This window comes from Anarhichas minor, unplaced genomic scaffold (assembly GCF_050575085.1).
Source record: "Anarhichas minor isolate MPS153535 unplaced genomic scaffold, ASM5057508v1 ptg000005l, whole genome shotgun sequence".
Classification (NCBI taxonomy): domain Eukaryota; kingdom Metazoa; phylum Chordata; class Actinopteri; order Perciformes; family Anarhichadidae; genus Anarhichas; species Anarhichas minor.
In genome coordinates, this window is record NW_027466451.1 from 4,223,840 (window position 1) to 4,241,088 (window position 17,249).

General features: G+C 36.1%; 1 protein-coding gene across 1 annotated transcript in view; it reads right to left on the reverse strand.

Moving 5' to 3' along the window:
- The window catches only part of carmil2 (capping protein regulator and myosin 1 linker 2), a 67,917-nt gene that overhangs the window by 21,463 nt on the left and 29,205 nt on the right, over positions 1-17,249 (reverse strand). Inside the window, exons 27-31 of the mRNA XM_076112875.1 lie at positions 7,032-7,207; positions 6,287-6,374; positions 5,664-5,753; positions 5,498-5,564; positions 2,891-3,402 (exon numbers count right to left, since the gene is read on the reverse strand). Coding sequence (XP_075968990.1) covers positions 2,891-3,402; positions 5,498-5,564; positions 5,664-5,753; positions 6,287-6,374; positions 7,032-7,207 — 933 coding nt within the window. The remainder of the gene's footprint in view (positions 1-2,890; positions 3,403-5,497; positions 5,565-5,663; positions 5,754-6,286; positions 6,375-7,031; positions 7,208-17,249) is intronic.

Here is a 17,249-nt window from a genome sequence, read left to right on the forward strand (position 1 = left end):
AAATGGTCCGCGGTCGGGTTAAACAGACTTATGGCAAGTCCCGGACTCACTGAGGTGAGGTTTTGCAGTAACAAGTAGTTCGAGAAGTGGAGTTGTAACGTTACGAAGCGTTGCTGCTCTAGAGAAGTACAGGCTACCTAGCTCACTAGCCAGTCATCCGTCTCCCCAGCTAGCTGCGACAACACTATACGGCTCCAAAGATGTCAACATAACAACTAACAACAATCGCCATTTTCATTTGTACTGTGTACAGTTCAGTTATACTCCTATTTTATTCTTAAGGTTAAACAAACTCAGGACTTTCACCCAGGCCACCGCTGTTTGTGTCCCCTGTGAAATTAAGTCAACATTGAGGTTTTACCCTAGTTTTGTTACTTAACTTCTTTACTTAATTAACACCAGTTACACAACAAGCATAGTTACGGTAGGTAAAAAAACAATGATTTTAACCAAAGCAACGATCTCTTCCTAAACCTAACCACAGAGATTTGTTTTGCAGCCCTTCCAATCGGAACTTCATCGGTTTGATCCCCGGCTCCTTCACTCCATTTCAATGTGTCCTTGAGCAAGACAAGGCTGTGCCATCGGCGTATGAATGGGGTGTGAATGTGATAGTCCTGATGTAGTACTTTGAGTGGTCGGAAGACCGGAAAGGCTATACAAATACAACAGTTAGTTACGTTGGAAGTTTACTTTGAAAAGAGACTGTATGTATGTCGCGAGTGGAAACTGTACGTTTCCTGTGAACACAGAAGTTTATTTTGAAATGGCACTATACATGTAACGATCGTAAACTGACACAGCATCCCTGACATGTCCAAAACCGACGCTAGAGGGGAACCTATATCTCGCTATAGTTTGAAGCGTAGGGTCACTGACCAAGCATCGGTATTTGACAAGTTGGGAGTGAGAATGAGTTGCAACACTTGCTCCAAATACTGGAGGTCCTGGTTCAGGACTATAGAGTGGATAAGCGTGTGATATGATGTGCATCTGATGATATTCACATGTTGGCAACATCAGCACCATTTCCTGCCACCCCCTCATCGGTTCTCTGTCCTCTTGTGTGTGGTTTATGTCGTTCTCCACACTTGGTTGTACCAAAAGCGTCCAATAGATTCCCCTGATGAGGAACCTTCCTCGTGGCTCCTGCTCGTGGGCTTATAGTTCCTGAATATATACAGTACCGTGGGAGCGTTTGCCACATCTTCCTATGTTGCCTGGTGTTCTAGTCATCTGTTACCTGCCTGTCTCTTTCGTGAAACAAGAACTCAAGCTAGCAGGTTATTAGCCAACATTAGCTGACACTTTCCATTAAAGTTAATGCTGACTGAGTAAATTATTTACTCTTCTCTTGTCTTTTAATGTACCGTCAAACAAAGCTTCCATCATGGCCAGCCACTTACAGTCGTTTTTACAATAACCATATGTAGCATGATGGTAGCCAATGTCAGTAAAGACTCGCTCACTGACGGGGATGAATGATCTAAGCCTGTCCATCATCTACTGGAGTAGCCTAATGTCTCGTATGGAATAAAAAAACAATGTGTGTGTGTTTGTAGAAACACACCAACACAACTGACACCTACAACACAGCAAATGTGTCTCTTTCAAAAAGAGAAATCACACACAAGATACAATCTGCACACACAAGGTCACCACACATGAAGAGAAATCTTCCTTTTCCATTTTCACAGCTGAAGCACAGAGAAAGAGACCCCCAATAATGAGAAAACATGAATAATTGAGTTAGTGAAAGCATTCCCAGGAGAGAGAGAGAGAGAGAGAGAGAGAGAGATCAGCATTGGGAACAACCACACCACTACCGAAATTAATGTGCCTATTCTCACACACACACACACACACACACGCACACACACACACTTCACTGAGCACGACTACATGGAGCAAGAGAATGCAAAGATAAAGATGGCTACCATTATTACTACAGCATTTGATGAATGAAAGCAACACAGCAATGGAGAGAGAGAGAGAGAGAGAGAGAGAGAGGATAGATAGATAGATAGATAGATGGATAGATGCTAGATGATAGATGGATAGATGGATTGATAGATGGATAGATAGATAGATGGATAGATGCTTGATGATAGATGGATAGATAGTAGATGGATAGATGGATGGATAGATAGATGGATAGATGGATAGATAGATGGATAGAAGGATGGATAGATGGATAGATATATAGATAGATGGATAGATAGATAGATAGATGGATAGATGCTAGATGATAGATGGATAGATGGATGGATAGATGGATAGATAGATAGATGGATAGATGCTTGATGATAGATGGATAGATAGTAGTTGGATAGATGGATGGATAGATAGTTAGATGGATAGAAGGATGGATAGATGGATAGATAGATAGATAGATAGATAGATGGATAGATGCTAGATGATAGATGGATAGATGGAATGTGGATATTTTGCTGCATCAACCTAAGGAACCCAGTCATATGAGCAGTATACCCTTAATCCCTCCCCTCTCCTCCTCTGTTTACTCCTCTTTTTTCTACCGTGTTGTTTTCTCCATTTCCATCTTTTTCTCCTCTGGGATCCATCTGTAGTCGTGCAGTTAGCTTCCTACTTCACCTTCCCTTCCCTCTATCCTTCATCCATCTCTCCCATCATCCTGCTGTATTTTGGTTGACCGTGTAAAGCATATTTATACGTGCATCTATTTTTGATCGTATGTACAAATACAAATGTTGTGTAATTCCTGCTTGCTTACTCAAATTGCATCTGTGTGTGTGTGTGTGTGTGTGTGTGTGTGTGTGTGTGTGTGTGTGTGTGTGTGTGTGTGTGTGTGTGTGTGTGTGTCTATGCCCATTGGTGAGTGTTTATGGGTATGTATGTGTGTGTGTCTTACCTGAGGCCTGGAGGAGGGGGGCTGTGTGTGTGTGCGTCGTGGCCGTGGACGGGAGGCGGTGTAATGCCTTAGAATCTGTCCCTGGGTGGGTAAAGGCTCCATGGGAGAAGCGGGGGATCCAGAGCTGGGGAGGGGGACCGGGCTGGGGCCGCAGCCGGGGAAGGGAGTCTGTCGTCTGGGTGAGCCGCCGCGGCCGGCAGCCTCCTCCTCTGCAGCTCGAGTGGAGACGGAGTACAGGAGGGGGAGACCGGGAGGAGGAATGAACGATACTCCTCTCGCTCCTGATATTGCTGCTGCAGCATCCGCTACCGCCACCTCCCCCTCCCTCCGCCTCCTCCCCCTCAGACCCGGGGGGGAGGGAGAAGGGGAGGGGCTCGAAAACCTGACTGACAGCGGGGTTGCTGTCGGCAACCGTGAGAGGAAACACCTTCCTCCTCCTTCCTCTTCAGCACCTCCTCCACTCTCTCTCTCTGCTCCTCTGGTCTGCTGCTCCCAGTCTGCATCCAGGAGGCCTGAGAGTGAAGCAGTGTGACTGATGAGAGGAGAGACACTAGGAGGAAGGATGGAGGGAGGAAGGGAGGGAGGGAGGGAGGGAGGGAAAGATGGGGAATCCAGCCCATGCTTTTTGAAATGCACTGTATGTATGTGTATCTAGGCAGGCAGAGCTGTATGGGTAAGACATTGGGGGAATAGAGGGACATGAAAATGGGAAAAAGGAGAAGGAGGGGGTGTCAATAGACTAGGATGGAGGGGGAGGAGAGACTAAGCAAGGAAAGAGGGGGGTACACAAGGGGGCAGTGCAGAGTGAAGAGAGAAGTGATCAGTTAAGCATAGACATGCAGAGAGGAAGCAGAGCAGCAGATGATGCTGCAGTCACACAGATAAGGTAGAATATGATAGTTAATAAACCTACAGTGGTATGCATCGTTCAGCCACAAGGTCTGAATACCTGGGCCTTTGAAATGCAAATTGTGGCTACACTTTTAGAAATAAAAGATTTGTTTTTTCGAAAATATTGCCCTTATTCTTTTTATGACAGAAAACACGAAATGATGGTGAGCAATTGATTATTTGATGTATCATTTTGTTTTATTGAAGCTATCCTCCGATCAAACAAAAGGAGCGGGGTGTGGGGGTTGTGAATCCCTCATCATCCCCTCCTCCATCTTCTCCCCATCTCATCTCTCCCAGGGTGGAAGTCACTGGTGTGAAAGTAAACAGGCCATGCTCCAGTTAGCCAAACAGTGCTGTGTGTCTGCCACAGAGCGATTCAGCACAGCACACATGAGGAGTACAAGGGGAAGAATGAGACGCCCAATAGGAGGTTAACACACACCGGAGCTCAGACGGCGTCCCTGATGGCTGTAGTAGCTGAACACATTTAAATATGTGGCTGTTGTGCCATCACATTACTGGCATAACAAAGGGGTTCCCAACCTTTAGAAACTTAAGGCCCACTTCTGATTTCTAAAAGATTTGTGAGGAATTCCCAAATAAATGAGAAAAAAACATGACAAAAAAAGGGAAAAATAAACTGGTCTGTACATCCAATATGAATAATGTAAAGTAACCGCTTAACTTTGTGTCGCTACGTCGTTTGATAGCAAACTGTCTGTCTCGTGGTGATAATCAAACAGGTCTGGTTATTGGAATTATACATTTTACTTCTTTATTTATGTGAATTCTTGAGCACACTTAGATTGTATATTACCAACAACATACTGCTTAAATGTAATCTATCTGGCAGTTCCTCCGAGGTCTACTAGATGGGGCTCTGAGGCTTCATTAAATGTGTTCCTGGTTCTGGTTCCTTCCCTCCAGCGGGTCCAGCAGCACGGTGTCGATGTTAGCTTCCAGCGGAGCAGAGGGGCGGAGCCTCTGCTGCTGGCCACAGAGCTGGTGGCCAGCTGGTGAACCTGGACACCGTAAATCGCTGCTTCTGATTTTGCAGGGAATCGGACTCGATGAAAGACATTTATAATAACTACTATATATACAAATAGGTCAATAGGTCGTATAGAGGCATCAGTATTGAATCAAGACCGTTTTATAACCACTCAAAGGTTTCTTGTAGTAACTTGAAATAAAAACTGATGGAAAAGATTTTTAGGGTTCAAGTTTGTTTATATACGCTCATGGTCCGACGTGGTTTTGATTTTATGACACCATGACTTTTCTTTAGCGCCACACTTTGGAAACCTTTAGCATCTTTAGCTCCTTGTGGGATGCAAAGCTGTCATTTTGTTGCCTCCCTTGGACATCCTACTTCCAGCTGGGGACATAGTGGAGCATTCAGCAGCTAAAAGACAGATGTGTCTCTCAGTTTGTTGGTGGAGACCAAAAGCAGAGCTAAACAGAGAATGATTATTGGACTATTTCTGGCTCCCTTTGAAATGTTATTGTTAAATTCTGTGTTCTGCTAATTTGTGCACACAAATGATTCATTTAAGAACAAGAATATAGCAATTCCAGAGCACACAGTCCTGTGTACACATGTGTTTCCTTTTCCTCCTCACACCTTGCACCCACACATGCAAATGTCTTCAACAAGAGGGGGAGACATGGAGAGACATCAATGAATCACACAGTAACAGGGCTTTATCTTACTCTTAATCGAAGGGGCCGGCCTCAGGCTCTTGGAGTGGAAACTATTTCTCCAAAATGCCGGAGTGTACTGATGATGAGAGAGTAACAGAGGAAGAAGAAGAGAAAAGGTAAATGAGTGAGTGAATAACAGAATGAATGGACGGATAGATGGGTGTGCGTCTCTCACATCATCAGTCGGGAAGTCGCCGTCGACCAGTCGAAGCTCTGGGATGTTGATGTTCAGAGCAGTGCATGAACTTTCTATTATAAGGCAATCCTACACAGCAGATATAGAAAGCATCAACAGTAATGGGTGCTACATATCACATATATTCACACAGTGTATGAACAGAAATAATATGTGAAGAGGTTTTCTAATAACATGCAAGGTAACATTAATACTAGAGTTATAATAATACCAATAGGTGTGTTCAAGGGAAGTTAACAGCAAGACAGTTGAGGAGAAACTCTCAAATGAGAAGAATCGTTGGATTCATTGTAAGCTGCTGTTTCACTGTGCTAAGCTAGGCTAAATACTATGTCCTGGACTCCTCTTTGTGCTGGATGCACAGAGATGAGACTGATATTAATAAAGCTTTCCTTCAATTGTCTGTAATACAAAAAGGGTTCCTTACCATTCACACTGTTGACCAACTATGGTCAGAAGAAGTTATAGATAAATTCAAAGTCATTAAAGAAAATACTGGTCATAAACTATCAGAATATAGTCTACATGTTTCCATAATAAATATAAAATGGATGGAGTATATAGGAATCAGCATAATATTCACACAATACACACACATTTACCATTTTGTCCTGTGCCACCGTCAGATCCTGTAGAACCTGGTCAATGATGCTTTCAGCCAGAGAGACACTCAATGTCTGTCTCAGTTCACTGGACAGGACGACAAGTGAGAACAAACGCACACGTGTGACTGCAGCAGAGTGAAGACTATAGAAATGAATCAACCAGTTATTTACAGTAATAAAGATGTAAGATTGGTTGTAATGGCTGAACTAACTTAAAACCTGTCCGTGTCTTACTTCACCAATGTTTATATGAACTGTGGGTGAACAACAGAAAAGCATGGTTAGATTTATAGATCAGTGTGATATGGGGACAAATGGTGTGTTCTCACCCACTTTGTCACAAATACGTTTGATGGCATGTACTTGAAAACATTTAGCGCATTCCAAACATATTTAGAGCAGTCCGATATGTCAGACACACAGAGAGATGCAATGACTGTGCCAAAGGTTGTTGGTCAAGAAATAGCACCACGGCTAACTGCTGCTGGACTGTTTTTACATTTTAATCATTTTTATAGCTGGTTCTGATCAAACAGAATAAACACAGATCCTTGTACACTGTAATGAAATGAAAATGTCTAAAGGTGTTGTAGTGGACGGCATTATATTATCCAGTGTTAGTGATGTTTTTGTTCTTTCTCTGTAAATGAGGTGCTATAAAGAGTATAATCACTAATTATTCAGGGTAAATGGGGTTCATTAAACAAACTAAAATGACACTGTCGTACATAAAAGTAATTACCGCAGTCTGCTGATGATGATCGGCCCTGTGTTCTCCAACATCGTGCTTCTCAGGAATGTGTGTGTCTGTCTGCTTCTCTTGGACACACACTCTGACAGATGCTCGACCACACTGGACCGCTGGACCACCCGTGGACACGTTGCCTCCACACCCCTCATCAGGTCTTGAGCCAACTCCTGGAAAAAAACACACAGACTGGAGACGTGAGCACAGCCGAGACCGAGCATCTTCAAGACAAGGCGGAGACTGCCAAAAAAGCGTCCTCAGACCAAGCTGGAACTGGGATCTAACTGGCAACCATTGAGAAGTGTGTCGTTCTGTTATTTTAGAGATTAGCTCAGAACTATACGTTGGATATTGAAAGTGCTGAATTCGAAATTCAGAGCAATAATATAGTCATGGATGGATCACTCAACCGGCCTACTGGGCACAGGTAAGACACTTAAAGAGACCAGAAAGAAACACAAAATGACCACAAAGAGACACAAAACAACTACAAAGAGACACAAAACAAATACAAAGAGACACAAAACAAATACAAAGAGACACAAAACAACTAGAAAGAGACACAAAACAACTACAAAGAGACACAAAACAAATACAAAGAGACATAAAACAACTACAAAGAGACACAAAACAAATACAAAGAGACACAAAACAAATACAAAGAGACACAAAACAACTACAAAGAGACACAAAACAACTACAGAGACACAAAACAAATACAAAGAGACACAAAACAACAACAAAGAGACACAAAACAACTACAGAGACACAAAACAAATACAAAGAGACACAAAACAACTACAAAGAGACTCAAAACTACTACAAAGAGACACAAAACAACTACAAAGAGACACAAAACAACTACAAATAGACACAAAACAAATATAAAGAGACACAAAACAAATACAAAGAGACATAAAACAACTACAAAGAGACACAAAACAAATACAAAGAGACACAAAACAAATACAAAGAGACATAAAACAACTACAAAGAGACACAAAACAAATACAAAGAGACACAAAACAACTACAAAGAGACACAAAACAACTATAAAGATACACAAAACAACTAGAAAGAGACACAAAACAACTACAAAGAGACACAAAACAACTATAAAGAGACACAAAACAAATACAAAAAGACACAAAACAAATACAAAGAGACACAAAACAACTATAAAGAGACGCAAAAAAACTACAAAGAGACGCAAAACAACTACAAAGAGACACAAAACAAATACAAAGAGACACAAAACAACTACAAAGAAACACAAAACAAATACAAAGAGACACAAAACAAATACAAAGAGACACAAAACAACTACAAAGAGACACAAAACAACTACAGAGACACAAAACAAATACAAAGAGACACAAAACAACTACAAAGAGACTCAAAACTACTACAAAGAGACACAAAACAACTACAAAGAGACACAAAACAACTACAAATAGACACAAAACAAATATAAAGAGACACAAAACAAATACAAAGAGACATAAAACAACTACAAAGAGACACAAAACAAATACAAAGATACACAAAACAACTACAAAGAGACACAAAACAACTATAAAGATACACAAAACAACTAGAAAGAGACACAAAACAACTACAAAGAGACACAAAACAACTATAAAGAGACGCAAAACAAAACAACTACAAAGAGACACAAAACAAATACAAAGAGACACAAAACAAATACAAAGAGACACAAAACAACTACAAAGAGACACAAAACAACTATAAAGAGACGCAAAAAAACTACAAAGAGACACAAAACAACTACAAAGAGACACAAAACAAATACAAAGAGACACAAAACAAATACAAAGAGACACAAAACAACTACAAAGAGACACAAAACAAATACAAAGAGACACAAAACAAATACAAAGAGACACAAAACAACTACAAAGAGACACAAAACAACTACAGAGACACAAAACAAATACAAAGAGACACAAAACAACTACAAAGAGACTCAAAACTACTACAAAGAGACACAAAACAACTACAAAGAGACACAAAACAACTACAAATAGACACAAAACAAATATAAAGAGACACAAAACAAATACAAAGAGACATAAAACAACTACAAAGAGACACAAAACAAATACAAAGATACACAAAACAACTACAAAGAGACACAAAACAACTATAAAGATACACAAAACAACTAGAAAGAGACACAAAACAACTACAAAGAGACACAAAACAAATACAAAGAGACACAAAACAACTATAAAGATACACAAAACAACTAGAAAGAGACACAAAACAACTACAAAGAGACACAAAACAACTATAAAGAGACACAAAACAAATACAAAAAGACACAAAACAAATACAAAGAGACACAAAACAACTATAAAGAGACGCAAAAAAACTACAAAGAGACGCAAAACAACTACAAAGAGACACAAAACAAATACAAAGAGACACAAAACAACTACAAAGAAACACAAAACAAATACAAAGAGACACAAAACAAATACAAAGAGACACAAAACAACTACAAAGAGACACAAAACAACTACAGAGACACAAAACAACTACAAAGAGACTCAAAACTACTACAAAGAGACACAAAACAACTACAAAGAGACACAAAACAACTACAAATAGACACAAAACAAATATAAAGAGACACAAAACAAATACAAAGAGACATAAAACAACTACAAAGAGACACAAAACAAATACAAAGATACACAAAACAACTACAAAGAGACACAAAACAACTATAAAGATACACAAAACAACTAGAAAGAGACACAAAACAACTACAAAGAGACACAAAACAACTATAAAGAGACGCAAAACAAAACAACTACAAAGAGACACAAAACAAATACAAAGAGACACAAAACAAATACAAAGAGACACAAAACAACTACAAAGAGACACAAAACAACTATAAAGAGACGCAAAAAAACTACAAAGAGACGCAAAACAACTACAAAGAGACACAAAACAAATACAAAGAGACACAAAACAAATACAAAGAGACACAAAACAACTACAAAGAGACACAAAACAAATACAAAGAGACACAAAACAAATACAAAGAGACACAAAACAACTACAAAGAGACACAAAACAACTACAGAGACACAAAACAAATACAAAGAGACACAAAACAACTACAAAGAGACTCAAAACTACTACAAAGAGACACAAAACAACTACAAAGAGACACAAAACAACTACAAATAGACACAAAACAAATATAAAGAGACACAAAACAAATACAAAGAGACATAAAACAACTACAAAGAGACACAAAACAAATACAAAGATACACAAAACAACTACAAAGAGACACAAAACAACTATAAAGATACACAAAACAACTAGAAAGAGACACAAAACAACTACAAAGAGACACAAAACAAATACAAAGAGACACAAAACAACTACAAAGAAACACAAAACAACTACAGAGACACAAAACAAATACAAAGAGACACATAACAAATACAAAGAGACACAAAACAACTACAAAGAGACTCAAAACTACTACAAAGAGACACAAAACAACTACAAAGAGACACAAAACAACTACAAATAGACACAAAACAAATATAAAGAGACACAAAACAAATACAAAGAGACATAAAACAACTACAAAGAGACACAAAACAAATACAAAGAGACACAAAACAACTACAAAGAGACACAAAACAACTATAAAGATACACAAAACAACTAGAAAGAGACACAAAACAACTACAAAGAGACACAAAACAACTATAAAGAGACACAAAACAAATACAAAAAGACACAAAACAAATACAAAGAGACACAAAACAACTATAAAGAGACGCAAAAAAACTACAAAGAGACGCAAAACAACTACAAAGAGACACAAAACAAATACAAAGAGACACAAAACAACTACAAAGAAACACAAAACAAATACAAAGAGACACAAAACAAATACAAAGAGACACAAAACAACTACAAAGAGACACAAAACAACTACAGAGACACAAAACAAATACAAAGAGACACAAAACAACTACAAAGAGACTCAAAACTACTACAAAGAGACACAAAACAACTACAAAGAGACACAAAACAACTACAAATAGACACAAAACAAATATAAAGAGACACAAAACAAATACAAAGAGACATAAAACAACTACAAAGAGACACAAAACAAATACAAAGATACACAAAACAACTACAAAGAGACACAAAACAACTATAAAGATACACAAAACAACTAGAAAGAGACACAAAACAACTACAAAGAGACACAAAACAACTATAAAGAGACGCAAAACAAAACAACTACAAAGAGACACAAAACAAATACAAAGAGACACAAAACAAATACAAAGAGACACAAAACAACTACAAAGAGACACAAAACAACTATAAAGAGACGCAAAAAAACTACAAAGAGACGCAAAACAACTACAAAGAGACACAAAACAAATACAAAGAGACACAAAACAAATACAAAGAGACACAAAACAACTACAAAGAGACACAAAACAAATACAAAGAGACACAAAACAAATACAAAGAGACACAAAACAACTACAAAGAGACACAAAACAACTACAGAGACACAAAACAAATACAAAGAGACACAAAACAACTACAAAGAGACTCAAAACTACTACAAAGAGACACAAAACAACTACAAAGAGACACAAAACAACTACAAATAGACACAAAACAAATATAAAGAGACACAAAACAAATACAAAGAGACATAAAACAACTACAAAGAGACACAAAACAAATACAAAGATACACAAAACAACTACAAAGAGACACAAAACAACTATAAAGATACACAAAACAACTAGAAAGAGACACAAAACAACTACAAAGAGACACAAAACAAATACAAAGAGACACAAAACAACTACAAAGAAACACAAAACAACTACAGAGACACAAAACAAATACAAAGAGACACATAACAAATACAAAGAGACACAAAACAACTACAAAGAGACTCAAAACTACTACAAAGAGACACAAAACAACTACAAAGAGACACAAAACAACTACAAATAGACACAAAACAAATATAAAGAGACACAAAACAAATACAAAGAGACATAAAACAACTACAAAGAGACACAAAACAAATACAAAGAGACACAAAACAACTACAAAGAGACACAAAACAACTATAAAGATACACAAAACAACTAGAAAGAGACACAAAACAACTACAAAGAGACACAAAACAACTATAAAGAGACACAAAACAAATACAAAAAGACACAAAACAAATACAAAGAGACACAAAACAACTATAAAGAGACGCAAAAAAACTACAAAGAGACGCAAAACAACTACAAAGAGACACAAAACAAATACAAAGAGACACAAAACAACTACAAAGAAACACAAAACAAATACAAAGAGACACAAAACAAATACAAAGAGACACAAAACAACTACAAAGAGACACAAAACAACTACAGAGACACAAAACAAATACAAAGAGACACAAAACAACTACAAAGAGACTCAAAACTACTACAAAGAGACACAAAACAACTACAAAGAGACACAAAACAACTACAAATAGACACAAAACAAATATAAAGAGACACAAAACAAATACAAAGAGACATAAAACAACTACAAAGAGACACAAAACAAATACAAAGATACACAAAACAACTACAAAGAGACACAAAACAACTATAAAGATACACAAAACAACTAGAAAGAGACACAAAACAACTACAAAGAGACACAAAACAACTATAAAGAGACGCAAAACAAAACAACTACAAAGAGACACAAAACAAATACAAAGAGACACAAAACAAATACAAAGAGACACAAAACAACTACAAAGAGACACAAAACAACTATAAAGAGACGCAAAAAAACTACAAAGAGACGCAAAACAACTACAAAGAGACACAAAACAAATACAAAGAGACACAAAACAAATACAAAGAGACACAAAACAACTACAAAGAGACACAAAACAAATACAAAGAGACACAAAACAAATACAAAGAGACACAAAACAACTACAAAGAGACACAAAACAACTACAGAGACACAAAACAAATACAAAGAGACACAAAACAACTACAAAGAGACTCAAAACTACTACAAAGAGACACAAAACAACTACAAAGAGACACAAAACAACTATAAAGAGACGCAAAAAAACTACAAAGAGACGCAAAACAACTACAAAGAGACACAAAACAAATACAAAGAGACACAAAACAAATACAAAGAGACACAAAACAACTACAAAGAGACACAAAACAAATACAAAGAGACACAAAACAAATACAAAGAGACACAAAACAACTACAAAGAGACACAAAACAACTACAGAGACACAAAACAAATACAAAGAGACACAAAACAACTACAAAGACACTCAAAACTACTACAAAGAGACACAAAACAACTACAAAGAGACACAAAACAACTACAAATAGACACAAAACAAATATAAAGAGACACAAAACAAATACAAAGAGACATAAAACAACTACAAAGAGACACAAAACAAATACAAAGATACACAAAACAACTACAAAGAGACACAAAACAACTATAAAGATACACAAAACAACTAGAAAGAGACACAAAACAACTACAAAGAGACACAAAACAAATACAAAGAGACACAAAACAACTACAAAGAGACACAAAACAAATACAAAGAGACACAAAACAACTACAAAGAAACACAAAACAAATACAAAGAGACACAAAACAAATACAAAGAGACACAAAACAACTACAAAGAGACACAAAACAACTACAGAGACACAAAACAAATACAAAGAGACACAAAACAACTACAAAGAGACTCAAAACTACTACAAAGAGACACAAAACAACTACAAAGAGACACAAAACAACTACAAATAGACACAAAACAAATATAAAGAGACACAAAACAAATACAAAGAGACATAAAACAACTACAAAGAGACACAAAACAAATACAAAGATACACAAAACAACTACAAAGAGACACAAAACAACTATAAAGATACACAAAACAACTAGAAAGAGACACAAAACAACTACAAAGAGACACAAAACAACTATAAAGAGACGCAAAACAAAACAACTACAAAGAGACACAAAACAAATACAAAGAGACACAAAACAAATACAAAGAGACACAAAACAACTACAAAGAGACACAAAACAACTATAAAGAGACGCAAAAAAACTACAAAGAGACGCAAAACAACTACAAAGAGACACAAAACAAATACAAAGAGACACAAAACAAATACAAAGAGACACAAAACAACTACAAAGAGACACAAAACAAATACAAAGAGACACAAAACAAATACAAAGAGACACAAAACAACTACAAAGAGACACAAAACAACTACAGAGACACAAAACAAATACAAAGAGACACAAAACAACTACAAAGAGACTCAAAACTACTACAAAGAGACACAAAACAACTACAAAGAGACACAAAACAACTACAAATAGACACAAAACAAATATAAAGAGACACAAAACAAATACAAAGAGACATAAAACAACTACAAAGAGACACAAAACAAATACAAAGATACACAAAACAACTACAAAGAGACACAAAACAACTATAAAGATACACAAAACAACTAGAAAGAGACACAAAACAACTACAAAGAGACACAAAACAAATACAAAGAGACACAAAACAACTACAAAGAAACACAAAACAACTACAGAGACACAAAACAAATACAAAGAGACACATAACAAATACAAAGAGACACAAAACAACTACAAAGAGACTCAAAACTACTACAAAGAGACACAAAACAACTACAAAGAGACACAAAACAACTACAAATAGACACAAAACAAATATAAAGAGACACAAAACAAATACAAAGAGACATAAAACAACTACAAAGAGACACAAAACAAATACAAAGAGACACAAAACAACTACAAAGAGACACAAAACAACTATAAAGATACACAAAACAACTAGAAAGAGACACAAAACAACTACAAAGAGACACAAAACAACTATAAAGAGACACAAAACAAATACAAAAAGACACAAAACAAATACAAAGAGACACAAAACAACTATAAAGAGACGCAAAAAAACTACAAAGAGATGCAAAACAACTACAAAGAGACACAAAACAAATACAAAGAGACACAAAACAACTACAAAGAAACACAAAACAAATACAAAGAGACACAAAACAAATACAAAGAGACACAAAACAACTACAAAGAGACACAAAACAACTACAGAGACACAAAACAAATACAAAGAGACACAAAACAACTACAAAGAGACTCAAAACTACTACAAAGAGACACAAAACAACTACAAAGAGACACAAAACAACTACAAATAGACACAAAACAAATATAAAGAGACACAAAACAAATACAAAGAGACATAAAACAACTACAAAGAGACACAAAACAAATACAAAGATACACAAAACAACTACAAAGAGACACAAAACAACTATAAAGATACACAAAACAACTAGAAAGAGACACAAAACAACTACAAAGAGACACAAAACAACTATAAAGAGACGCAAAACAAAACAACTACAAAGAGACACAAAACAAATACAAAGAGACACAAAACAAATACAAAGAGACACAAAACAACTACAAAGAGACACAAAACAACTATAAAGAGACGCAAAAAAACTACAAAGAGACGCAAAACAACTACAAAGAGACACAAAACAAATACAAAGAGACACAAAACAAATACAAAGAGACACAAAACAACTACAAAGAGACACAAAACAAATACAAAGAGACACAAAACAAATACAAAGAGACACAAAACAACTACAAAGAGACACAAAACAACTACAGAGACACAAAACAAATACAAAGAGACACAAAACAACTACAAAGAGACTCAAAACTACTACAAAGAGACACAAAACAACTACAAAGAGACACAAAACAACTACAAATAGACACAAAACAAATATAAAGAGACACAAAACAAATACAAAGAGACATAAAACAACTACAAAGAGACACAAAACAAATACAAAGATACACAAAACAACTACAAAGAGACACAAAACAACTATAAAGATACACAAAACAACTAGAAAGAGACACAAAACAACTACAAAGAGACACAAAACAAATACAAAGAGACACAAAACAACTACAAAGAAACACAAAACAACTACAGAGACACAAAACAAATACAAAGAGACACATAACAAATACAAAGAGACACAAAACAACTACAAAGAGACTCAAAACTACTACAAAGAGACACAAAACAACTACAAAGAGACACAAAACAACTACAAATAGACACAAAACAAATATAAAGAGACACAAAACAAATACAAAGAGACATAAAACAACTACAAAGAGACACAAAACAAATACAAAGAGACACAAAACAACTACAAAGAGACACAAAACAACTATAAAGATACACAAAACAACTAGAAAGAGACACAAAACAACTACAAAGAGACACAAAACAACTATAAAGAGACACAAAACAAATACAAAAAGACACAAAACAAATACAAAGAGACACAAAACAACTATAAAGAGACGCAAAAAAACTACAAAGAGACGCAAAACAACTACAAAGAGACACAAAACAAATACAAAGAGACACAAAACAACTACAAAGAAACACAAAACAAATACAAAGAGACACAAAACAAATACAAAGAGACACAAAACAACTACAAAGAGACACAAAACAACTACAGAGACACAAAACAAATACAAAGAGACACAAAACAACTACAAAGAGACTCAAAACTACTACAAAGAGACACAAAACAACTACAAAGAGACACAAAACAACTACAAATAGACACAAAACAAATATAAAGAGACACAAAACAAATACAAAGAGACATAAAACAACTACAAAGAGACACAAAACAAATACAAAGATACACAAAACAACTACAAAGAGACACAAAACAACTATAAAGATACACAAAACAACTAGAAAGAGACACAAAACAACTACAAAGAGACACAAAACAACTATAAAGAGACGCAAAACAAAACAACTACAAAGAGACACAAAACAAATACAAAGAGACACAAAACAAATACAAAGAGACACAAAACAACTACAAAGAGACACAAAACAACTATAAAGAGACGCAAAACAAAACAACTACAAAGAGACACAAAACAAATACAAAGAGACACAAAACAAATACAAAGAGACACAAAACAACT